The 26,184-nt window shown below is 44.2% G+C and overlaps 1 protein-coding gene across 1 annotated transcript in view; it reads right to left on the bottom strand.

The window, feature by feature from the left end:
• Positions 1 to 776: 776 nt before the first annotated feature.
• The window catches only part of LOC311138601 (guanine nucleotide-binding protein G(i) subunit alpha-2-like), a 111,560-nt gene continuing 86,152 nt past the window's right edge, over positions 777 to 26,184 (bottom strand). Inside the window, exons 4-9 of the mRNA XM_084173353.1 lie at positions 24,458 to 24,618; positions 8,270 to 8,398; positions 2,651 to 2,780; positions 2,335 to 2,488; positions 1,851 to 2,065; positions 777 to 1,703 (exon numbers count right to left, since the gene is read on the bottom strand). Coding sequence (XP_084029479.1) covers positions 1,875 to 2,065; positions 2,335 to 2,488; positions 2,651 to 2,780; positions 8,270 to 8,398; positions 24,458 to 24,618 — 765 coding nt within the window. The 3' untranslated portion in view covers positions 777 to 1,703; positions 1,851 to 1,874. The remainder of the gene's footprint in view (positions 1,704 to 1,850; positions 2,066 to 2,334; positions 2,489 to 2,650; positions 2,781 to 8,269; positions 8,399 to 24,457; positions 24,619 to 26,184) is intronic.

The raw sequence follows: 26,184 nt of genomic DNA on the forward strand, positions 1-26,184 counted from the left end.
TTTGGCGGATGCCAGGAGAACGCTACCTGCTCCAATGCATAGGGCCAACTGTAAAGTTTGGTGGAGGAGGAATAATGGTCTGGGGCTGTTTTTCATGGTTCGGGCTAGGCCCCTTAGTTCCAGTGAAGGGAAATCTTAACGCTACAGCATACAATGACAGTCTAGACGATTCTGTGCTTCCAACTTTGTGGCAACAGTTTGTGGAAGGCCCTTTCCTGTTTCAGCATGACAACGCCCCTGTGCACAAAGCAAGGTCCATACAGAAATGGTTTGTCGAAATCGGTGTGGAAGAACTTGACTGGCCTGCACAGAGCCCTGACCTCAACCCCATTGAACACCTTTGGGATGAATTGGAACGCCGACTGCGAGCCAGGCCTAATCGCCCAACATCAGTGGCCAACCTCACTAATGCTCATGGCTGAATGGAAGCAAGTCCCCGCAACAATATTCCAACATCTAGTGGAATGCCTTGCCAGAAGAGTGGAGGCTGTTATAGAAGCAAAAGGGGGGACCAACTCCATATTAATGCCCATGATTTTGAGATGTTCGACGAGCAGGTGTCCACATACTTTTGGTCATGTAGTGTACGTCGTTTTGTCTGACTTGTGGAATAACAATTTGTTTTGGTTTTATTACACCAACAGTTCTAACATGCTTTAAATTATGTGGTTTGGTGGAATTAAACTATATCTGTTGTGTTCTATGAACAACTTGTCCATTAGTATGTGAAAATGACCTAAACAATGTGTAGGAAAAAACACACAAGAGCAAGTAAATCAGATGATCTCTACTTTTTATTTAAATTAAATCATTATATAAGACTTTCAAAGCATTTTAATATTGACCAAAAACACTAACCTTTTTTCCCCAATTAGATTTTGTCTTTCCTTAATCACTATTTATCCTTAAGATGGTTTGACGAAAATGGAAGGAAAATTTAGGCATACGGTCGATCAAACAGTACTGATAAAAGCATATCTACGAATCGGTTGTAAACTTAAGTGAAGGCACAAACATACTGCAAAAGACATGGAATTGGTACTATAAAAAAAATAACAATGTTAGGTACATACATACTTTAAATCAGTTAGAATTGTTGCCATTCTTTCCCCTGGTTGTGATGCTTTTTTTGTTTTACTTTTTAATATTTTTATTTAGATTTTGTAAAAGGAATGTTAAAATATTCTGTGCAGATTACAGAGCTAATATATTTGCCATCTTGAGTCATGCAGGAACAATATGCGGTTTGGCTATGAATGAGGAACATATGTAAACATGATAAAAAAAAGCACTTCCTTTTTCCATTCATAATCTTTATCCATGCCTGTGCTTCTTTTAAAAAATGAGCTTTATGCGATTAAAAGTTTAATAGAATTTGCACTGCACATCAGATTTTCGAAAGTAAAATGAACGCATTTATATAAAAACTTTTTCCATTACCTCCTCTAATAATTGAAAATAAACTAAGAAAAAACAACAATACAATAATAAATGTTTGATTTGTGGTCTTAGCCCAAAGAGTTAACAATACGAGCAACTGGATCAGCAATCGTTGAAATTCTGCAAGGCTCTCCGAGTTCTCAGTCTCTTAGGTGTCCTTAAAAAAAGCAGATCAAAGCAGAAATCGTGGTTGGCCAGTGCATTCCTTCACAACATGTTTCTTCCCCAACCTTCCTTCTAGTCATCAGAGCTGTTCAAGTAATCTGAGGGAACACAGAGAAAGGGAGGGGTTAATGCATCCAACATTTACCTTTAAGTTGCATTCAAAGCACATTAAGTAACTGGTTTCTGTGCATTTATGAACAGATATCTCTCAGTGTGTGCTCTATTGTACATGTGTAGAAGCTCACCTTGACTATTCCTCTGGCTTCACTCTAGAAGAGACCACAGTCCTTCAGGTTGTTCTTGATGATGACGTCGGTGACGGCGTCGAAGACAAACTGAACGTTCTTGGTGTCGGTGGCTTGAGTGAAGTGGCTGTAGATCTCCTTGGTGTCCTTCTTCTTGTTCAGGTCCTCAAACTTGGTCTGGATGTAGGCCTGCGCCTCCTCAAATGTGTTGGGACCTGGGCATAGGAGAGGAGGCCCATAGAATTACAATGGTTGTGCTACCGATTCTGTACGCGACAGGAGAAATCTAGTATCAGGTGGAGAAGTTGATCTGCTCTACTGATGGGATTCATGGGGTTATTGAGCTACACATCTTGCCACTAGATTCCTTCTACTGGTAAAAACGACACCTCTTAGCCTGACATGAGAATTTCAACATAAAGCACTGCCAACTACAAGAGAACATGGAACATTCAGGGGATTCCAAGTTGTGTTGTGGTCTTACCAGAGTACTCTGGGAAGCAGATGGTCAGGGGGCTGTGGGTGATCTTATCCTCAAACAGATCCTTCTTGTTGAGGAACAGGATGATGGAGGTCTCTGTGAACCACTTATTGTTGCAGATGGAGTCAAACAGCTTCATGCTCTCGTGCATACGGTTCTATGGGGAGAGAGGAAATGAAAACAGAGAACATAATTTAATTCCAGTTGATCCAGACAACTCAAAATGAATGTGAAGTAATTTCCTTTAGAAATAAAACTGCATTAAAGGGATAAGAGAGATCCCGTCAGTGGTACTTAAAACAGTCTTCTGCCTCCTCACCATCTCCTCATCCTCAGCCAGCACCAGATCATAGGCACTCATGGCCACACAGAAGATGATGGCTGTGACTCCCTCAAAGCAGTGGATCCATTTCTTCCTCTCGGAACGCTGACCGCCCACGTCAAACATCCTGCAGGGACACAAGCAGCAAGTGAGGGTCACCCTTTTACTGCTGTTAGTCTAACCCTGTATCTCTTTGATGTGTGCAGATTGTGAAGTGGATAGGTGTAAACAATATGGTGCTGGCTGCACAGATTTTCATGGGCTTACGGGATTTCCCCAATGTTGTTTACACTTATCCAGTCTATTTGGATCTGGAAACACAGGAGGGGAGGTTTTCTGCAGGGCCATTCATGTCCTCTGTATTGGGATCCATAATTACACCACTGAGAGGGAAGCACCATGATGATGTGACATTCCTGGGGGAGCCCCCACACTCCATCAAACCAGGCTGGCCCAGAGGAGAAGGGAGGCCTGAGGGTCTCTCTGTACTTATAGCAGCTAGCCTTCCTCTGGGGACATCTCGCTATGTGCACTGCAGTTCGAGAGAGATGGAGAGAGAGCGAGGCAGACTGTCTCCACTGGGCAAAAACCTTCGCTGCACAGACCCTGGCATTTTGTTGGAATGTTTTGTACTGTGAGCCCTGCTAGAAATTCTGCTGATATTTGGATGAATTTCGTATGTAATGGAGTGCTGCTATGCTATGTGTTGATAGGCTGTGTAAGCCTGCCAACACAGGGCTGTAATGTTCAGGGCTGTAATGAGTAGCGCTCACCTCAACAGGGCTCTAGTCAGCTCTAATATCACTCACTGTAGCCTGATTCCATCAGCCCAGCTAAACACTAGCTAACACTGCTGCAGGGCATGTTACTTTTGTTTGGGGTTGTGTGTGTGTATATCGAGTATACACACACACACAAACAAACCTCTAATAATGACAAAAGTCTAATAGATACAGTTGAAGTCGGAAGTTTACATACACTTAGGTTGGAGTCATTAAAACTTGTTTTTCAACCACTACACACATTTCTTTTTAACAAACTATAGTTTTGGCAAGTCGGTTAGGACATCTACTTTGTGCATGACACAAGTAATTTTTCCAACAATTGTTTACAGACAGATTAATTCACTTATAATTCACTGTATCACAATTCCAGTGGGTCAGAAGTTTACATACACTAAGTTGACTGTGCCTTTAAACAGCTTGGAAAATTCCAGAAAATGATGTCATGGCTTTAGAAGCTTCTGATAGGCAAATTTACATCATTTGAGTCAATTGGAGGTGTACCCGTGGATGTATTTCAAGGCCTGCCTTCAAACTCTGTGCCTCTTTTCTTGACATCATGGGAAAATCTAAAGAAATCAGCCAAGACCTCAGAAAGAAAATGGTAGACCTCCACAAGTCTGGTTCATCCTTGGGAGCAATTTCCAAATGCCTGAAGGTACCACGTTCATCTGTTCAAACAATAGTACGCAAGTATAAACACCATGGGACCACGCAGCCATCATACCACTCAGGAAGGAGACGCATTCTGTCTCCTAGAGATGAACCTACTTTGGTGCGAAAAGTGCAAATGAATCCCAGAACAACAGCAAAGGACCTTGTGAAGATGCTGGAGGAAACAGGTACAAAAGTATCTATATCCACAGTAAAACGAGTCCTATATCGACATAACCTGAAAGGCCGCTCAGCAAGGAAGAAGCTACTGCTCCAAAACCACCATAAAAAAGCCAGACTATGGTTTGCAACTGCACATGGGGACAAAGATCGTACTTTTTGGAGAAATGTCCTCTGGTCTGATGAAACAAAAATATAACTGTTTGGCCATAATGACCATCGTTATGTTTGGAGGAAAAAGGGGGGCCTTGCAAGCCGAAGAACACCATCCCAACCGTGAAGCACGGGGGTGGCAGCATCATGCTGTGGGGGTGCTTTGCTGCAGGAGGGACTGGTGCACTTCACAAAATAGATGGCATCATGAGGAAGGAAAATTATGTGGATATATTGAAGCAACATCTCAAGACATCAGTCAGGAAGTTATAGCTTGGTCGCAAATGGGTCTTCCAAATGGACAATGACCCCAAGCATACTTCCAAAGTTGTGGAAAAATGGCTTAAGGACAACAAAGTCAAGGTATTGGAAGCCCTGACCTCAATCCTATAGAACATTTGTGGGCAGAACTGAAAAAGCGTGTGCGAGCAAGGAGGCCTACAAACCTAACTCAGTTACACCAGCTCTGTCAGGAGAAATGGGCCAAAATTCACCCAACTTATTGTGGAAAGATTGTCGGAAGGCTACCTGAAACGTTTGACCCAAGTTAAACAATTTAAAGGCAATGCTACCAAATACTAATTAGTGGTTAAGAGCGTTGTGCCAGTAACCGAAAGGTCGCTGGTTCTAATCCCCGAGCCGACTAGGTGAAAAATCTGTCGATGTGCCCTTGAGCAAGGCACTTAACCCTAATTGCTCATGTAAGTCGCTCTGGATAAGAGTGTCTGCTAAATGACTAAAATGTAAATGTATGTAAACTTCTGACTCACTGGGAATGTGAAGAAATAAAAGCTGAAATAAATCATTCTCTCTACTATTATTCTGACATTTCACCTTCTTAAAATAAAGTGGTGATCCTAACTGACCTAAAACAGGGAATTTCTACTAGGATTAAATGTCAGGAATTGTGAAAAACTGAGTTTAAATGTATTTGGCTAAGGTCAAATCAAATCAAATCAAATTGTATTGGTCACATGCGCCGAATACAACAGGTGCAGACATTACAGTGAAATGCTTACTTACAGCCCTTAACCAACAGTGCATTTATTTTAAACAAAAAAAAGTAAGAATAAAACAACAACAAAAAAAGTGTTGAGAAAAAAAGAGCAGAAGTAAAATAAAGTGACAGTAGGGAGGCTATATATACAGGGGGGTACCGTTGCAGAGTCAATGTGCGGGGGCACCGGCTAGTTGAGGTAGTTGAGGTAATATGTACATGTGGGTAGAGTTAAAGTGACTATGCATAAATACTTAACAGAGTAGCAGCAGCGTAAAAAGGATGGGGGTGGGGGGGCAGTGCAAATAGTCCGGGTAGCCATGATTAGCTGTTCAGGAGTCTTATGTCTTGGGGGTAGAAGCTGTTGAGAAGTCTTTTGGACCTAGACTTGGCACTCCGGTACCGCTTGCCGTGCGGTAGCAGAGAGAACAGTCTATGACTAGGGTGGCTGGAGTCTTTGACAATTTTGAGGGCCTTCCTCTGACACCGCCTGGTATAGAGGTCCTGGATGGCAGGAAGCTTTGCCCCAGTGATGTACTGGGCCGTACGCACTACCCTCTGTAGTGCCTTGCGGTCAGAGGCCAAGCAGTTGCCATACCAGGCGGTGATGCAACCAGTCAGGATGCTCTCGATGGTGCAGCTGTAGAATTTTTTGAGGATCTGAGGACCCCATGCCAAATCTTTTTAGTCTCCTGAGGGGGAATAGGCTTTGTCGTGCCCTCTTCACGACTGTCTTGGTGTGTTTGGACCATGATAGTTCGTTGGTGATGTGGACACCAAGGAACTTGAAGCTCTCAACCTGTTCCACTACAGCCCCGTCGATGAGAATGGGGGCGTGCTCAGTCCTCTTTTTTTTCCTGTAGTCCACAATCATCTCCTTTGTCTTGGTCACGTTGAGGGAGAGGTTGTTGTCCTGGCACCACACGGCCAGATCTCTGACCTCCTCCCTATAGGCTGTCTCATCGTTGTCGGTGATCAGGCCTACCACTGTTGTGTCGTCGGCAAACTTAATGATGGTGTTGGAGTCGTGCCTGGCCATGCAGTCATGGGTGAACAGAGAGTACAGGAGGGGACTGAGCACGCACCCCTGAGGGGCCCCCGTGTTGAGGATCAGTGTGGCAGATGTGTTGTTACCTACCCTTACCACCTGGGGGCGGCCCGTCAGGAAGTCCAGGATCCAGTTGCAGAGGGAGGTGTTTAGTCCCAGGATCCTTAGCTTAGTGATGAGCTTAGAGGGCACTATGGTGTTGAATGCTGAGCTGTAGTCAATGAATAGCATTCTCACGTAGGTGTTCCTCTTGTCCAGGTGGGAAAGGGCAGTGTGGAGTGCGATAGAGATTGCATCATCTGTGGATCTGTTGGGGCGGTATGCAAATTGGAGTGGGTCTAGGGTTTCTGGGATTATGCTGTTGATGTGAGCCATGACCAGTCTTTCAAAGCACTTCATGGCTACAGACGTCAGTGCTACGGGTCGGTAGTCATTTAGGCAGGTTATCTTGGGCACAGGGACTATGGTGGTCTGCTTGAAACATGTTGGTATTACAGACTCAGTCAGGGACATGTTGAAAATGTCAGTGAAGACACTTGCCAGTTGGTCAGCACATGCTCGGAGTACACGTCCTGGTAATCCGTCTGGCCCTGCGGCCTTGTGAATGTTGACCTGCTTAAAAGTCTTACTCACATCGGCTACGGAGAGCGTGATCACATAGTCATCCGGAACAGCTGGTGCTCTCATGCATGCTTCAGTGTTGCTTGCCTCGAAGCGAGCATAGAAGTGGTTTAGCTCGTCTGGTAGGCTTGTGTCACTGGGCAGCTCGCGGCTGTGCTTCCCTTTGTAGTCTGTAATAGTTTTCAAGCCCTGCCACATCCGACGAGCATCAGAGCCAGTGTAGTATGATTCAATCTTAGACCTGTATTGACTCTTTGCCTGTTTGATGGTTCGTCGGAGGTCATAGCGGGATTTCTTATAAGATGTAAACTTCCGTATGTAAACTTTCGACTTCAACTGTACCTTGCAACTGGAGATTCCTTCAAAACACTAAATGGAAGTGTATGCTGACTCCATTTGAACACCTCTATTCCATTTGACGTGTAAAGGTGGTTGTGGTGGTGGTATTGACATTTAACCTGGAACTTCCTCAGTAGTTTACAATTAATACATAGATAGATAGATGACTGAGAAATTGTTCTGTTACCCAGGATAAAAGGGTAATGGAGGAATGGATCCAATTCCCACATTCAAATGATCAGAGATTTCTGAAGCCACTGCCATTGAACACATAAACCAGCCTGCAAATAGCCACGCAACAGGCCAGTCCATCAACACTTTTTCACACCACTTCCCCACCATACACACACACACACACACACACACACACACACACACACACACACACACACACACACACACACACACACACACACACACACACACACACACACACACACACACACACACACACACACACACACACACACACACACAGAGAGAGAACCAGACCAAGTCAGTCAGCTGGAAATGGCCTTTTCAAAGTAACAACCAGACAAGATGGTGTCTTGGAGTGAAGAAGAAAGACAGAGAGGAAAGAAACAGAGGTTCCTTTGTGTTTGGGCAATGGTGCGGGCAGTGGTTTCAAAATGAACCACATCCTGATGCTAACTTATGAGAAAGGATTAGGCTACCCATTTCACATTCACCATCAACAACAGACAGAAATTAAAGCAGTGCTTTCTGCTGGAACAATACATATCAGAATATAAAGGAGGAACCTTTGATTCACAATGGGGAACTAGTGCACTGGCGCGCGCACACACACACACACACACTAGGAAAGTCAGTGGTCCACTTACTTAAAGTGCAGGTCTTTGAAGGTGAAGTGTGTCTCAACGATGCCGGTGGTCTTCACTCTGGTCCGCAGCACGTCCTGCTGTGTGGGGATGTAGTCTGCTTTGGCTATCCTCTCCAGGTCATTCAGGTAGCTGACAGGGACAACACACACACATGGGTCAGAATATAGACAGCTGTCAGATTAAAAACCAGGTGGACTTTCACTAAGCCTAGGGTCACAGGGTTTCAGGCATCTAACTCTACACCACTGGCTTTCCCACATTGTTAATGGTATTGGTGAAATCTGTTTATTTAACCCCCATCAATATAAACTCATCACTTAACAAGTACACACACTAAGTAGATAAAGATCCATCAACATAAGTCTGAAGTGCCCTCTCTATGGTGGATATGATACGCATCAGCACTCAATCTGCCAGGAGATTCCGACAGACTGACTCTTAACCCATTTACACACACATACAGATGATAGTGGTATTAGATCATTGGGAAACCATCTGATTTTGCCTGTTGAGAGGGAAAACTATTGTGTCAGACCACTGCAAATCATTACTGTCCAGCCTAGTCTCAGACTAGACGTAACATAGTAAACTAAAATCTGGGACACTCAAATGAGTATGATATGTTAGTTTTGGTTACATAACACAGAAGGTTATTTAAGTCAAAAACAAAAATGAAGGTGGTTGGTCAGGGTGGATAGGTGGGCATATAACGCAAACGTCTAGGAACCCAAAGGCTGCGTGTTCGAGTCTCATCACGGAAAACATTAGCATTTCTGCTAATTAGCCACTTTGCAACTAGTTACTACTTTTTAGCTACTTTGCAACTAAACTCAGCAAAAAAAGAAATGTCCTCACTGTCAACTGAGTTTATTTTCAGCAAACTTAACATGTGTAAATATTTGTATGAACATAAGATTCAACAACTGAGACATAAACAGAATAAGTTCCACAGACATGTGACTAACAGAAATAGAATAATGTGTCCCTGAACAAAGGGGTGGGGATCAAAATCAAAAGTAACAGTCAGTATCTGGTGTCGCCACCAGCTGCATTAAGTACTGCAGTGCATCTCCTCCTCATGGACTGTACCAGATTTGCCAGTTCTTGCTGTGAGATGTTACCCCACTCTTCCACCAAGGCACCTGCAAGTTCCCGGACATTTCTGGGGGGAATGGCCCTAGCCCTCACCCTCCGATCCAACAGGTCCCAGATGTGCTCAATGGGATTGAGATCCGGGCTCTTCGCTGGCCATGGCAGAACACTGACATTCCTGTCTTGCAGGAAATCACGCACAGAACGAGCAGTATGGCTGGTGGCATTGTCATGCTGGAGGGTCATGTCAGGATGGGCCTGCAGGAAGGGTACCACATGAGGGAGGAGGATGTCTTCCCTGTAACACACAGCGTTGAGATTGCAGGCAATGACAAGCTCAGTACGATGATGCTGTGACACACCGCCCCAGACCATGACGGACCCTCCACCTCCAAATCAATCCCGCTCCAGAGTACAGGCCTCAGTACAACGCTCATTCCTTCGACGATAAACGTGAATCCGACCATCACCCCTGGCGAGACAAAACCGCGACTCGTCAGTGAAGAGCACTTTTTGCCAGTCCTGTCTGGTCCAGCGATGGTGGGTTTGTGCCCATAGGCGACGTTGTTGCCGGTGATGTCTGGTGAGGACCTGCCTTACAACAGGCCTACAAGCCCTCAGTCCAGTCTCTCTCAGCCTATTGCGGACAGTCTGAGCACTGATGGAGGGATTGTGCGTTCCTGGTGTAACTTGGGCAGTTGTTGTTGCCATCCTGTACCTGTACCGCAGATGTGATGTTCGGATGTACCCATCCTGTGCAGGTGTTGTTACACGTGGTCTGCCACTGTGAGGACGATCAGCTGTCCGTCCGGTTTCCCTTTAGCGCTGTCTTAGGCATCTCACAGTACGGACATTGCAATTTATTGCCCTGGCCACATCTGCAGTCCTCATGCCTCCTTGCAGCATGCCTAAGGCACATTCACGCAGATGAGCAGGGACCCTGGGCATCTTTCTTTTGGTGTTTTTCAGAGTCAGTAGAAAGGCCTCTTTAGTGTCCTAAGTTTTCATAACTGTGACCTTAATTGCCTACCGTCTGTAAGCTGTTAGTGTCTTAACGACCGTTACACAGGTGCATGTTCATTAATTGTTTATGGTTCATTGAACAAGCATGGGAAACAGTGTTTAAATCCTTTACAATGAAGATCTGTGAAGTTATTTGGATTTTTACAAATTATCTTTGAAAGACAGGGTCCTGAAAAAAGGGACGTTTCTTTTTTTGCTGAGTTTACTTAGCATGTTAGCTAACCCTTCCCCTAACCCTAACTTTAACCTAACTCCTAAACCTAACCCCTAACCCTAAAACCTAGCTGACGTTAGCCACCTAGCCAATGTTAGTGTTAGCCACCTAGCTAACGTTAGCCATAACAAATTGGATTTGTAACATGTATCGCAAATTCGTAACATATTGTACGAATTAAATCGTAACATATCATACAAATTGTAATTCGTAACATATAATACAAAATTGGATGATGGACATCCACAAATTAATACATACCATATACAAATGTTACATATCATACTAATTTGAGTGTCCTGGATTTTCGTTTACTATGTTACGTCTACCCTCGAGTCCAGGTTGTACTGTCAGATTCCTCTCATGTTGCGGCCAGGAGTTAATTGAATGGTTTCATTAATTGAGATCTTTAGTTCATGGAAATGGAGCTTTGTTTATCAACAGCTGTCTGTTCATTTCCTTAGCAGTAGTGGCCCTGTGGTGTAATTTGAATATAGAGCACAGTTCTTGGCCCTATGAGGATGATTGACACATATCTGAATGGTGGAGATAGAAGCTGGGAGGCTGGGCTTCATATTTAAGATCAAATCAATGTCTCAACACACAGTTTATTAGGTACACCACCCCGTTCACAAAAATGGCCATGTGGCCGTGGCTTGCTACATAAAGCAGGCAGACAGGCATTGAGGCATTCAGTTACGGTTCGATTGAAAGTTAGAATGGGCAAAATGAGTGACTTAAGTGATATTGAGCATGGTATGATCGTCGGTGCCAGACACGCCGGTCCCAGTATCTCAGAAACGAGCATCCTGGGCTTTTCACGCACGAAAGCGTAGCGTTTACCGAGAACGGTGCGACAAACAAAAAACATTCCAGTCAGCGGCCGTCCTGTGGGTGAAAACAGCTCGTTGATGAGAGAGGTCGAAGGAGAATGGCAAGAATCGTGCAAGCTAACAGGTGGGTCACAAACAGGCAAATAACGGCGCAGTACAACAGTGGTGTGCAGCACGGCATCTCGGAACACACAACTCATCGGTCCTTGTCAACACTGAACAATTGAGGAGTGGAAAAACAGCCTGGTCAGACGAATCCTGGTTCCTGTTGCGTCATTCTGATGGCAGAGTCAGGATTTGGTGTAAGCAGCATGAGTCCATGGCCCCATCCTGCCTGGTGTCAACGGTACAGGCTGGTGGCAGTGGTGTAATGGTGTGGGGAATGTTTTCCTGGCACACGTTATGTCCCTTGATACCAACTGAGCAACGTTTGAATGCTGCACCTTGTAGAATCCACCCCCCGAAGAATTCAGGCTGTTCTGGAGGCAAATTGGGGTCCAACCCGGCACTAGATGGGTGTACCTAATACATTAGTTATTGTTCTGCCTAATAAAGATGTTCTGGATGGTGTGCTTCCTCACTGTACAGTACCACTACCATCAGCCACACCCACCGTCATATTCACCTCATTTTACCACAGACTTACCACCCTCACATTCTCAGTTTCCCTCTCTGTGTTTATACCTGCAGAGGTTGACTTCTAGAGACTGTTGGATAAACAGTGTGCCCTGAGCTGAGGTTTACACAGCTATGCCAGCATCATCACAGAACCATAGAGAAACCCAGAGCCATTCGAATAATACAGCGGCCGGCCAGAAGATGGTACATAAACATCATGGCACAGTGTTCGTGTTCAGTGGTAGAAAAAGTACCCAATTGTCATACAAAAGTATTTGGTTTTAAATATACGTAAGTATCAAAAGTAAATGTAATTGCTCAAATATTCTTAAGTATCAAAATTAAAAGTATAAATAATTTCAAATTCCTTATATTAAGCAAACCAGACAGCACCATTTTTTATTAATTTATGGATAGCCAGGGGCACACGCCAACACTCAGACATAATTTATAAACAAAGCATTTGTGTTTAGTGAGTCCGCCAGATCAGATGCAGTAGGGATGACCAGGGATCTTCTCTTTAAGTGCGTGAATTAGAAAATGTTCCTGTCCTGCTAAGCATTCGAAATGTAACGAGTAATTTTGGGTGTCAGGGAAAATGTATGGCGTAGAAAGTACATTATTTTCTTTAGGAATGTAGTGGAGTAACGGCTCGTGTACTCTAACACGCAATAAATTGCAGAGTGCCACGTCGGCCGCCCAGAGTGGCTCGCTTGTGGGCGTGATGGCAGCATATAGCAGCAGTTCAGTTGGGCATCAAGAATTCAGCATAGCAAGCTTGTATGAAGGTATATTATTAAAATGGGTAAATAATTTAATCCATTCTTCATTTCATGAATTTATTCACAGGTAAATAGTAATATGCTCTAAACCGCTCTGGTGACAAATAAAACTTTGCTGCCCTGTTTCCAATCGTCCACATGGCCGGCAGAACCATTTAAAAAATGTAAAAGAAATACGATGTATTATTAGCTAACTAGCTACAGTGCAGGCTAACTCAAATGAGCTGCTAACGTAGCTAGCTATCTAGACAAACGTACATACTGTATAGATAGCTAGCTAGCTAATTGAATATCACCAGCTACCTAACTTCATATTAGCTAGCTATCTTGATGTATTTATCATTGTAAAAATAAAATAAAACTCCAAATGCATTTGAACTGTCCGGACAACTGGAGGCCCAAGGCTGGTTAAGAGACACCGCTAGAGACACTATTATGTCATTTTGATGACATGAGAGTAGCACTGTAATTCATTAAATCAAATGCAGTGCTCCTCTGTTCTTACCTCTTTCCCTTTCTGTCTTTTACACTCTCACACTTCTCTCCCCACCTTCTCTTTCTTCCTCAGTTGTGCATTGAAGTCGAAATTGAACTTGTATTTATAATATTACAATTATAATATTTATAATGCATTTATTTTGTATTTATAACACTTGGATAATGAACTTCCAATAACGCATTTCACATTCTCTACTGGATGAAATTAAGTAACTAATTTGATGAAATACTACACCTATCCTGTGTCCTCAGATCAGTGCTGGTGAAGGAAATTAGATATTGAGATGAACCTGTTTTAGAGTATTTACATGATGCATAGGAAATGTAGTGTACTGTTTCTTAAATTATATGTTTGCATATATACAGCGCATTCGGAAAGTATTCAGGCCCTTTGACTTTTTCCACATTTTTGAAGTTACAGCCTTATTCTAAAATGGATTAAATTGTTTTTTCCTCAATCTACACACAATACCCCATAATGACAAAGCAAAAACAGGTTTTTAGAAATTTAATTAAAAATAAATACGGAAATATCACATTTACATACGTATTCAGACCCTTTACTCAGTACTTTGTTGAAGCACTTTTGGCAGCGATTACAGCCTCGAGTGTTCTTGGATATAACGCTACAAGCTTGACACATCTATATTTGGGGAGTTTCTCCCATTCTTCTCTGCAGATCCTTTCAAGCTCTGTCAGGTTGGATGGGGAGCATCGCTGCATAGCTATTTTCAGGTCTCTCCAGAGATGTTCCATCGGGTTCAAGTCCGGACTCTGGCTGGGCCACTCAAGGACATTGAGACTTGTCCCGAAGTCACTCCTGTGTTGTCTTGGCTGTGTGCTTAGGTTCGTTGTCCTGTTGGAAGGTGAACCTTCGCCCCAGTCTGATGTCCTGAGCGCTCTGGAGCAGGTTTTCATCAAGGATCTCTATTTTGCGTCGTGCACCTTTTCCTCGATCCTGACTAGTTTCCCAGTCCCTGTCGCTGAAAAACATCCCCACAGCATGCTTCACCATAGGGATGGTGCCGGGTTTCCTCCAGATGTGACGCTTGGCATTCAGGCTAAAGAGTTCAATCTTGGTTTCATCAGACCAGAGAATCTTGTTTCTCATGGTCTGAGAGTCTTTAGGTGCCTCTTGCCAAACTCCAAGCAGGCTGTCATGTGCCTTTTACTGAGGAGTGGCTTCCGTCTGGCCACTCTACCATAAAGGTCTGATTGGTGGAGTACTGCAGAGATGGAAGAAACTTCCAGAAGGACAACCATCTCCACAGAGGAACTCTGGAGCTTTGTCAGAGCGACCATCGGGTTCTTGGTCACCTCCCTGACCAAGGCCCTTCTCTCCCGATTGCTCAGTTTGGCCGGGGGGCCAGCTCTAGGAAGAATCTTGATGGTTCCAAACTTTGTCAATTTAAGAATGATGGAGGCCACTGTGTTCTTGGGGACCTTCAATGCTGCAGAAATGTTTTTGTAATCTTCCCCAGATCTGTGCCTCGACACAATCCTGTCTCGGAGCTCTACGGACAATATCTTCAACCTCATGGCTTGGTTTTTGCTCTGACATACGACTTGCATCCTTGGCACAAAGTTATATTATATTCTACTCAATCCATAGGCTTCATTGATGCCATTCAGACTGTTTTGACGTCGATATAACCGGCTATGATAGCTGGAGGTTCATATTTATACCAAAACGTTTTAGGGTCCATACACAGATCGGCTACATAGCTAGCAACACATCCATTGGCATACAGGTATTTTTATCCTCCACTACACAATAAGCAAGAAAATAGTTAGCTTGCTATGTTACTTCAGCTGCATTGCATGGCAAATATCAGCAAGGTAAGCTTACAAAATGGTACATTACATTTGCAGGAAATGCTTTAGCTAGCTAGAGTCTTTACATCCACTGTTTCACAAGACGACAGCCTGGTTTTCTGGTTCTCAGGTGTCCCTAAAACATTAAACACAAATTACAATTTCATACTCATGTCACAACACCCATAAAGCTAGCTAGCTAAATAGCGATTTTCGTAAATTAACTTTGACCAAAAAATATGCATAATTGTTTCTCTACCTTAACTAAATTCCTTTCAACTGCAAATGTTTTGCATGATTCGTTCTAACGTTATAATTACTTACATTTGCTTCCATCATGAAAATTCTCCAGCGTTTGGTCGCAGTGTCAAATTCGTCATGGGAACCACTCGATATGATTGGTCATCGCCCAGCGGTCGCCGCTGGTGATTTGCATGAAGTTGGGAAATGTTTAACTTTTTCACCACCCACGCCACGTTGGAGCTGCCCAACGGTCCCCCGCCCCCTCCGCGTCTCACCACTTTCCTTAAACTGAAAATGAAAGGGAAGCGGTGTTTCACCGCGCGGTGCCGCCAGTAATGTACACGGGCAGTAAAAGTAAAAGTCGTCAAAAATATAAATAGTAAAGTACAGGTACCCCAAAAAAACTACTTAAGAAGTACTTTAAAGTATTTTTACTAAAGTACTTTACACAACTGTTCGCGTTCTCTGCCTATAGTCCTGCCTAAGCCAAGTCTGTGCGTATATTAAAGTGTTCTCCACACACACACTCCTTCCTTCGTCTCAAACCACTGTCTATGATCGAAGAACTCTAATCGCATGCCCCACAGAGAAAGGCCTCCTTAGTTGTCTGCGATTCACATATTGAAACATTACTTGATTTGAGATTTAGATTTCTAGTATCCAGAGCTTAATTGAATCCTGTGGGCTTACAGTTACAATTTACAAACCCTCCACTAACTCCTCATGCTCCACCTCCTAGCACTAGTTAAACATTTTTGTGGTTATTAGCTCTATGCTTTGATTCATTTGCTCAGGGATTTGACCTTTGGAGAGCAGGTGAGTTACAGTAGCGGAGCTGTAGGAGTGATTCTAGCCTGCTGAGAGGTGTAGCTGAGAGCTGATAGGGCCTCTCCATGTGCTCTGATATTGATGACAGTCTGGAGGCTGATATTGTTGAAGCACACAGGAAGGTTCTCTAACTACAGCAGTCACAGTGCTCTGTAGAGCCCTGATGAAATAACGTAAATCCTTGTCACCGGCACCTCCTCCCCAACCTCTCGGGGGCCATCTCAACAATACGCTTAGCAGAAAGCCAGAGCTTTAATAAGAGCAGGGCGAGAGAGAGAGAGAGAGAGAATGATAAAAATAGGATTAGACTTCGTAATACAACAGTGAGTGAGATCAATATTTAGTCGGCTGCCAGGCAATCATTTTGTGAAACACCATCCTGTCATGCCTTTTAGAGCCCATTTCCGGCGCTATGCAATCTCACCAAGAGCCCTTGTGTCTAATGGACTGCCTTGAGAACAAATACAGCACTCTCTCTGCTGCAGGTGGGAATACATGTACAAGTGAAATTCCAGGCACATGGACGGTGAGTGTAACAGGAATAGGGGATGTGTTGTGTTTTTTTCTACATTTCCATATAGAGTGAATGAGGGGCCCTGTTTGCCCTGGTGATACGGGCCTCTCACCTACACCACACTGCAAAAGCACTGAGGAGAGAGAGCCTTGCAGCATTACTGTGCGTTCTTTCATCATTAGACTATCACCGTAGCACTACATTACACAGACGGAGTATGGTGTTTCCGTCGACACATTGGTGCAGCTGGCTTCCGGGTTAAGCGGGCGGGAGTTAAGAAGAGCGGTTAGGCGGGTCATGTTTCGGAGGACGCATGACTCGACCGTCGCCTCTCCCGAGCCCGTTGTGGAGTTTTTTTAATGGACAAAAAAATTGATTTCCTTTCAAAAACAAGGACATTTCTAAGTGACCCCAAACTTTTGAACAGTAGTGCGTGTGTGTGTGTACACGTACACACACACACACACACACACACACACACACATACATACATACATACATACAGTGGGGAGAACAAGTATTTGATACACTGCCGATTTTGCAGGTTTTCCTACTTACAAAGCACGTAGAGGTCTGTAATTTTTATCATACGTACACTTCAACTGTGAGAGACGGAATCTAAAACAAAAATCCAGAAAATCACATTGTATGATTTTTAAGTAATTAATTTGCATTTTATTGCATGACATAAATATTTGATCACCTACCAACCAGTAAGAATTCCAGCTCTCACAGACCTGTTAGTTTTTCTTTAAGAAGCCCTCCTGTTCTCCACTCATTACCTGTATTAACTGCACCTGTCCACACACTCAATCAAACAGACTCCAACCTCTCCACAATGGCCAAGACCAGAGAGCTGTGTAAGGACATCAGGGATAAAATTGTAGACCTGCACAAGGCTGGGATGGGCTACAGGACAATAGGCAAGCAGCTTGGTGAGAAGGCAACAACTGTTGGCGCAATTATTAGACAATGGAAGAAGTTCAAGATGACGGTCAATCACCCTCGGCCTGGGGCTCCATGCAAGATCTCACCTCGTGGGGCATCAATGATCATGAGGAAGGTGAGGGATCAGCCCAGAACTACGCGGCAGGACCTGGTCAATGACCTGAAGAGAGCTGGGACCACAGTCTCAAAGAAAACCATTAGTAATACACTACGCCGTCATGGATTAAAATCCTGCAGCGCACGCAAGGTCCCCCTGCTCAAGCCAGCGCATGTCCAGGCCTGTCTGAAGTTTGCCAATGACCATCTGGATGATCCAGAGGAGGAATGGGAGAAGGTCATGTGGTCTGATGAGACAAAAATAGAGCTTTTTGGTCTAAACTCCACTCGCCGTGTTTGGAGGAAAAAGAAGGATGAGTACAACCCCAAGAACACCATCCCAACCGTGAAGCATGGAGGTGGAAACATCATTCTTTGGGGATGCTTTTCTGCAAAGGGGACAGGACGACTGCACCGTATTGAGGGGAGGATGGATGGGGCCATGTATCGCGAGATCTTGGCCAACAACCTCCTTCCCTCAGTAAGAGCATTGAAGATGGGTCGTGTCTGGGTCTTCCAGCATGACAACGACCCGAAACACACAGCCAGGGCAACTGAGGAGTGGCTCCGTAAGAAGCATCTCAAGGTCCTGGAGTGGCCTAGCCAGTCTCCAGAACTGAACCCAATAGAAAATCTTTGGAGGGAGCTGAAAGTCCGTATTGCCCAGCGACAGCCCCGAAACCTGAAGGATCTGGAGAAGGTCTGTATGGAGGAGTGGGCCAAAATCCCTACTGCAGTGTGTGCAAACCTGGTCAAGACCTACAGGAAACATATGATCTCTGTAATTGCAAACATATATCTCTGTAATTGCAAACGCATGCCTGTATATGTGCTTTCTTGAGCAGGGGGACCTTGCGGGCGCTGCAGAATTTCAGTCCTTCACGGCGTAGTGTGTTACCAATTGTTTACTTGGTGACTATGGTCCCAGCTGCCTTGACATCATTGACAAGATCCTCCCGTGTAGTTCTGGGCTGATTCCTCACCGTTCTCATGATCATTGCAACTCCACGAGGTGAGGTCGGCCCCAGGCCGAGGGAGATTGACAGTTATTTTTTGTTTCTTCATTTGCGAATAATCGCACCAACTGTTGTCACCTTCTCACCAAGCTGCTTGGCGATGGTCTTGTAGCCCATTCCAGCCTTGTGTAGGTCTACAATCTTGTCCCTGACATCCTTGGAGAGCTCTTCGGTCTTGGCCATGGTGGAGAGTTTGGAATCTGATTGATTGATTGCTTCTGTGGACAGGTGTCTTTTATACAGGTAACAAGCTGAGATTAGGAGCACTCCCTTTAAGAGTGTGCTCCTAATCTCAGCTCATTACCTGTATAAAAGACACCTGGGAGCCAGAAATCCTTCTGATTGCCTGTAATTTTCATCATAGGTACACGTCAACTATGACAGACAAATTGAGATTTTTTTTTCCAGAAAATCACATTGTAGGATTTTTAATGAATTTATTTGCAAATTATGGTGGAAAATAAGTATTTGGTCACCTACAAACAAGCAAGATTTCTGGCTCTCACAGACCTGTATCTTCTTCTTTAAGAGGCTCCTCTGTCCTCCACTCGTTACCTGTATTAATGGCACCTGTTTGAACTTGTTATCAGTATAAAAGACACCTGTCCACAACCTCAAACAGTCACACTCCAAACTCCACTATGGCCAAGACCAAAGAGCTGTCAAAGGACACCAGAAACAAAATTGTAGACCTGCACCAGGCTGGGAAGACTGAATCTGCAATAGGTAAGCAGCTTGGTTTGAAGAAATCAACTGTGGGAGCAATTATTAGGAAATGGAAGACATACAAGACCACTGATAATCTCCCTCGATCTGGGGCTCCACGCAAGATCTCACCCCGTGGGGTCAAAATGATCACAAGAACGGTGAGCAAAAATCCCAGAACCACACGGGGGGACCTAGTGAATGACCTGCAGAGAGCTGGGACCAAAGTAACAAAGCCTACCATCAGTAACACACTACGCCGCCAGGGACTCAAATCCTGCAGTGCCAGACGTGTCCCCCTGCTTAAGCCAGTACATGTCCAGGCCCGTCTGAAGTTTGCTAGAGTGCATTTGGATGATCCAGAAGAGGATTGGGAGAATGTCATATGGTCAGATGAAACCAAAATAGAACTTTTTGGTAAAAACTCAACTGGTCGTGTTTGGAGGACAAAGAATGCTGAGTTGCATCCAAAGAACACCATACCTACTGTGAAGCATGGGGGTGGAAACATCATGCTTTGGGGCTGTTTTTCTGCAAAGGGACCAGGACGACTGATCCGTGTAAAGGAAAGAATGAATGGGGCCATGTATCGTGAGATTTTGAGTGAAAACCTCCTTCCATCAGCAAGGGCATTGAAGATTAAACGTGGCTGGGTCTTTCAGCATGACAATGATCCCAAACACATCGCCCGGGCAACGAAGGAGTGGCTTCGTAAGAAGCATTTCAAGGTCCTGGAGTGGCCTAGCCAGCCTCCAGATCTCAACCCCATAGAAAATCTTTGGAGGGAGTTGAAAGTCTGTGTTGCCCAGCGACAGCCCCAAAACATCACTGCTCTAGAGGAGATCTGCATGGAGGAATGGGCCAAAATACCAGCAAGTGCGTGAAAACCTTGTGAAGACTTACAGAAAACGTTTGACCTGTGTCATTGCCAACAAAGGGTATATAACAAAGTATTGAGAAACTTTTGTTATTGACCAAATACTTATTTTCCACCATAATTTGCAAATAAATTCATTAAAAATCCTACAATGTGATTTTCTGGGGAAAAAAATCTCATTTTGTCTGTCATAGTTGATGTGTACCTATGATGGAAATTACAGGCCTCTCTCATCTTTTTAAGTGGGAGAACTTGCACAATTGGTGGCTGACTAAATACTTTTTTCCCCCACTGTATATACACACACACATAGTACCAGTCAAAAGTTTGGACACACCTACTCATTCAAGTGTTATCCTTTATTTTTTTTACTATTTTCTACATTGTAGAATAATAGTGAAGACATCAAAACTATGAAATAACACATGGAATATATTTTATATTTGAGATTCTTCAAATAGCCACCCTTTGCCTTGACAGCTTTGCACACTCTTGGCATTATCTCAACCAGCTTCACCTGGAATGCTTTTCCAACAGTCTTGAAGGAGTCCCCACATATGCTGATCACTTGTTGGCTGCTTTTCCTTCACTCTGCAGTCCAACTCATCCCAAACCATCTCAATTGGGTTGAGGTCGGGGGATTGTGGAGGCCAGGTCATCTGATGCAGCACTCCATCACTATCCTTCTTGGTCAAATAGCCCTTACACAGCCTGGAGGTGTGTTGGGTCATTGTCCTGTTGAAAAACAAATGATAGTCCCAGTAAGGCCAAACCAGATGGGATGGCGTATTGCTGCAGAATGCTGTGGTAGCAATAATGGTTAACTGTGCCTTGAATTCTAAATAAAATCACAGACAGTGTCACCAGCAAAGCACCGCCACTCCATAACACCTCCTCCTCCATGCGTCACGGTGGGAACCACACATGCGGAGATCATCCATTTACCCACACCGCGTCTCACAAAGCCACGGCGGTTGGAACCACAAATCTCCAATTTGGACTCCAGACCAAAGGACACATTTCCACCGGTCTAATGTCCATTGCTCGTGTTTCTTGGCACAAGCAAGTCTCTTCTTCTTATTGGTGTCCTTTAGTAGTGGTTTCTTTGCAGCAATTCGACCATGAAGGCCTGATTCACGCAGTCTCCTCTGAACAGTTGATGTTGAGATGTATCGGTTACTTGAACTCTGTGAAGCATTTATTTGGGCTGCAATCTGAGGTGCATTTAACTAATGAATTTATCCTCTGCAGCAGATGTAACTCTGGGTCTTCCTTTCCTGTGGCGGTCCTCATGAGAGCCAGTTTCATCAAAGGGCTTGATGGTTTTTGCGACTGCACTTGAAGAAACCTTCAACTTTTTTGAAATTTTCCGGATTTACTTACCTTCATGTCTTAAAGTAATGATGGACTGTCGTTTCTCTTTGCTTATTTGAGCTGTTCTTGCCATAGTATGGACTTGGTCTTTTACCAAATAGGGCTATACCACCCCTACCTTGTCACAACACAACTGATTGGCTCAAACGCATTAAGGAGGAAAGGAATTCCACAAATTAACTTTTAACAAGGCACACCTGTTAATTGAAATGCATTCCAGGTGACTACCTCATGAATCTGGTTGAGAGAATGCCAATAGTGTGCAAAGCTGTCAAAGGCAAAGTGTGGCTACTTTGAACAATCTCAAACATAAAATATATTTTGATTTGTTTAACACTTTTTTGGTTACTACATGATTCATATGTTATTTCATTGTTTTGATGTCTTCACTATTATTCTAAAATGTAGAAAATAGTAAAAATAATGAAAAACCCTTTAATGAGTAGGTGTGTCCAAACCTTTGACTGGTACTGTATATATAAATGACATATTGTATGTTTTTTTAAGGGAATAAATCACACACAAAGGGTCCATTTCCCGGACACAGATGAAGTGTAAAAGAACGATAAACTGATTTGCTTTCATTGAGGACTGGCTTGAATTGTGAGGATGACCACACAATTTACTGTCATCATGAGCCAAACCTATTGGCTTTCTACCCAAAGTTGCAAAGAAAATGTTGCGATCTTTTCAATAAACACAAGATAAAAGAGTGTGGCGGTATAGCAAGAACAGCGGCATCTAGTGGTCAAAACCTGGTATTTTCACACTACTTCATGGTAAATAACGACTTCATTGATCTAATTTCTCTGAACAGGGGAAAAAAAACATTACCAGATTCACAGGGAATACATGACATAGTATGGAGAAGCAATACTCCAAGCCGCAGCTTCACACTACTTAGAGAACTGATACTGTATACTGGTTGTTGGGGTGGGATTGGCATGGGGTGTGGGAGGTCTGTTGGATGGCTTTTATATATTTTTTGCGTTTCCTCATGTCTTACTCATTGGTATGAAGAAGTTTGGTCCAAATCCGATGTCAGGTACTATATTTTTGGATTTGATCTGAATCCTATAAATGGACAATTTGGGTGCAATCAATTAGCTTAATTTCCCGGAGATAAAATTACATTTAAACAAAATAATGTTTCGGGAACGCCAATCTTACCTTTTTTTCGAACTACATAAACAATTTCAGAACAATCTGATATGACGGGTGTCATGGCTTGCTGCAATGACATGGAATGACTCCTCAGTTAAAGGCCTCAGAGTTAATGAGTGGCTCTGTGGAGAGGCTCTAGTGAGAGCATATAGTCGGCGGTATTGTAGGCAGGCTATGCTTTGGTCACACATTAGAAGCATGACTAAACCTATATGGGAAGTGACATGAGACGTGTTGTTGTTCCACATAGAGGAATAAGTAGAATGGGAGGAACTATAAAGGACTAACCTGGGACAATAGCATAGCCTTACACTGTGGCACCTATTAACTGATCACTGTGAGAACAAGAGCATAGAACCTTGAAACAACAGACAACTTCTAAAGCATTGCCTTGCAAATCAGGGCACAGAGGTAAATCGCACTGCTGGTTTCAGGGACTGATTCAGACTTGGAACACCAGGTGAGTGGTCTCTCTGGCCAATAAATTACATTAATTAAGAGTCTGGTACATTAGAAAAGAAAAGCAGCAGTACTACAGACCTGGAGACAGTATTTTAATAGCCCTTGTCTAAAGGCTACAACCAGGCATAACATGGCCTTTAACATGGCCAGGCAAACTGCCAGCAATCCCTGGAAACCCCAGTGACTTCCTCATTCAAGCTACATTTTCCTGATGGCTGCCTCATGACCAGCAGAGAGGGAGGGAAAGCGGGAGAGGTGAAGTGACTGCATATGTAAGCAGTCACTGTGAAACCACACTGTCCTCCAACCTGACTTCAGAGCTCTTGCTGCTATTCAGGGGCGTTCCCACACACAGCGTGACAGGACATGACAGTACAGTACAGGACAGCTCTACTAGCATGGGTGGCTGACAACAACATAGAAAACATATTGAGGGCATGGTACTGTGCAGGGGACTATACAAGTGATTCAAAATATTATCACATTACAGTTAAGGTACATGCTGTTCTCTGTAAACTACTCTCTAAACAAGCATGAGTCATCAGTTTGTAAACAACATGTTGGTTCTTTCTTTACTTACATCATCAAAGTGGATTGATCCAATCTATTATCTCAGGAACTGGTGCTCTCTTCAGAAATTGATTCGAGGGAAATTAGGCATGGGAAAATTCCTGGAAGTTCAGAGCCGTGCTAACCCCTATTTGAAAAGCAATTGGTTTCTCAATGAAGCGATAACACGTAGCGCACACTTCCTTGATCTTTTAATCCCCTTAAGATATCGATGGAAGACCGAGGGAGGGATGGAAGGGGGGAGTTGAGGGGTCACTGTGCTGTGAAGCCATCAGTATCAGAACCCGCAGATCTGCTGCTGCTGCTTCCACAAAACTCTTTGCCCCCAGATTTCAGAAGGTGAATCCAGTAAAAGCACAGCCCAGGCTATTTAAACACGCCTCAAAAAGGTGTGTGATCAAGGATAGATAGAGACCCAGCAGTGACAGGGAGATGAGGAGGCCAATGACAAAGTAGACTATGAGCCTGGCACAGGTACGTAGCCAAGTGGGCAGAGTGGTGGTGGTCGTTACTCACTAGGCAGCTGAGTCGTTGAGCTGGTACTCGCGGGCGCGCGTGAAGCAGCCCTGCACCCCTAGGTCGGCCCACAGCCGGTGCATGGCATTGGACAGGTCGTCTGGCAGGATGCCCTGCTCCTCAGCGGCCCCCGACAGGGCAAACAGCTGGCGGGCATCATCCTGGAGAGGGGAGACACAGACAGACAGACACAGGGTTAGAAATGAGTCAGACCAAGTGGAACAGACAAGATGCCTCTCTGACACCTTAACTAATCAATGTTAATAAACGTGGAAGTGGTAAAGCAGACTGTTAACAGAAGATTAACTTAAGATGCTTTGGGAAACCGGGCCCAGGTCTCAAGGTTAATAAGACTGAAGGAGACAATCAGACAGTCTGAACTACAAACTGAAGAACCATTAAACACAGTAATCATCCAATTTCACTGGAGAGACTGTCCTCACTCTGACACAGCGCCCACACACACGTTCTAGCCAGCCATACAGGGACTAATCATTCAGAGTAGCCACAGGGGAGCATCCCAGGGCACAGCACCCCTCTAGAAGGGTCCATGAGAACAGGATGACTCAGAGGTAATTATACCTGTAGACACAGCCAGGTCTCAGCCCTGATTTACACACAGAATGTGGTGGAGGGCTTTCCCCTAGCATGGGCCCACACTGACGCACGCACACACAAACACATGTAAAAACGTACACACACACAGAGCATGAAAAGGACTGATTACACAGCTCCCACATCAGCTTAGCACACTGCCCACACACCCCTCTTGACCCTCCCTCCGTGCCTTGAAGCGTTCCAGGGAAAAGCTGTTTGACTGGGAAGAGGTGTGTGCGCCTAAGCTCCATACAACTGGTTAACCTGTCTGCCCAGTCTAGTCCAACCCAGTCCAGCCCCCTCCCAGCCCATGGACTGGTTAATAAGTGAAGGGAGTGATAAGAAGAAGAATCTAAACAACTCCTCACACCAGGTGATTTCAAGGCCTCTCTAAAGTGGGTCAAAGGAAATGGAGTGTGACCTTGAGTGAGTGTTGTAATTAAAGTCTGTGATAAACAGACTCGTTTTATGGGGACTGAAGGAGGATGTACTGTAGTGTGTCAAGACTATGACACTTGAGTCCACTTCCTCCCGTCGAGGGCCCTTAAGGAGTGCACAATTAGAGAGAAAATAATGGAGTGTGTATATGGTTGCAAAATTACAGTAACTGTCCTTAAATTCCCCAGTTTTCCAGAAATCCACGTTGGAGGATTCCGTTTTTTCTGCTTACTCCCTCCGGATTACGTGATTCCTCCAACATAGATTTTCGGAAAACCTGGGAATTTTGGGAAAGTTACCGGAATTTCGCAACCCTAAGTGTGTAAAATAAAAACTAAGGCAGATCTGTGTTGTTACATTAAGTCAACGGCTTTTAAAAGGCAATCTAAAAAGAACATGTAGTAAACCAAAACTATCAGGCCGAGAGAGTAAGACACCATTACATTTTAAATAGCACTCCATCTTACAGATTCCCCCGAGGAGCTGCTTTGTAGAGGAAGTTAGCATGGCAGAGTTAGCCGCTGCAGCAGTGAATACAGCTGATATATAATGTATATTGCAGTGGCGGACTAGCGAGAGAGCCCTGTCCCCTCCAGCACTACACAATCACAGGGAGCGGGATTAGATGAGCAAGCTGTAGTGTGAGTGTGTGTGCACAGATGGGTCTGAGACAGGAATAATCTTACAGCCCA

This window comes from Coregonus lavaretus (assembly GCF_964263955.1).
Source record: "Coregonus lavaretus genome assembly, chromosome: 12".
NCBI lineage: Eukaryota > Metazoa > Chordata > Actinopteri > Salmoniformes > Salmonidae > Coregonus > Coregonus lavaretus.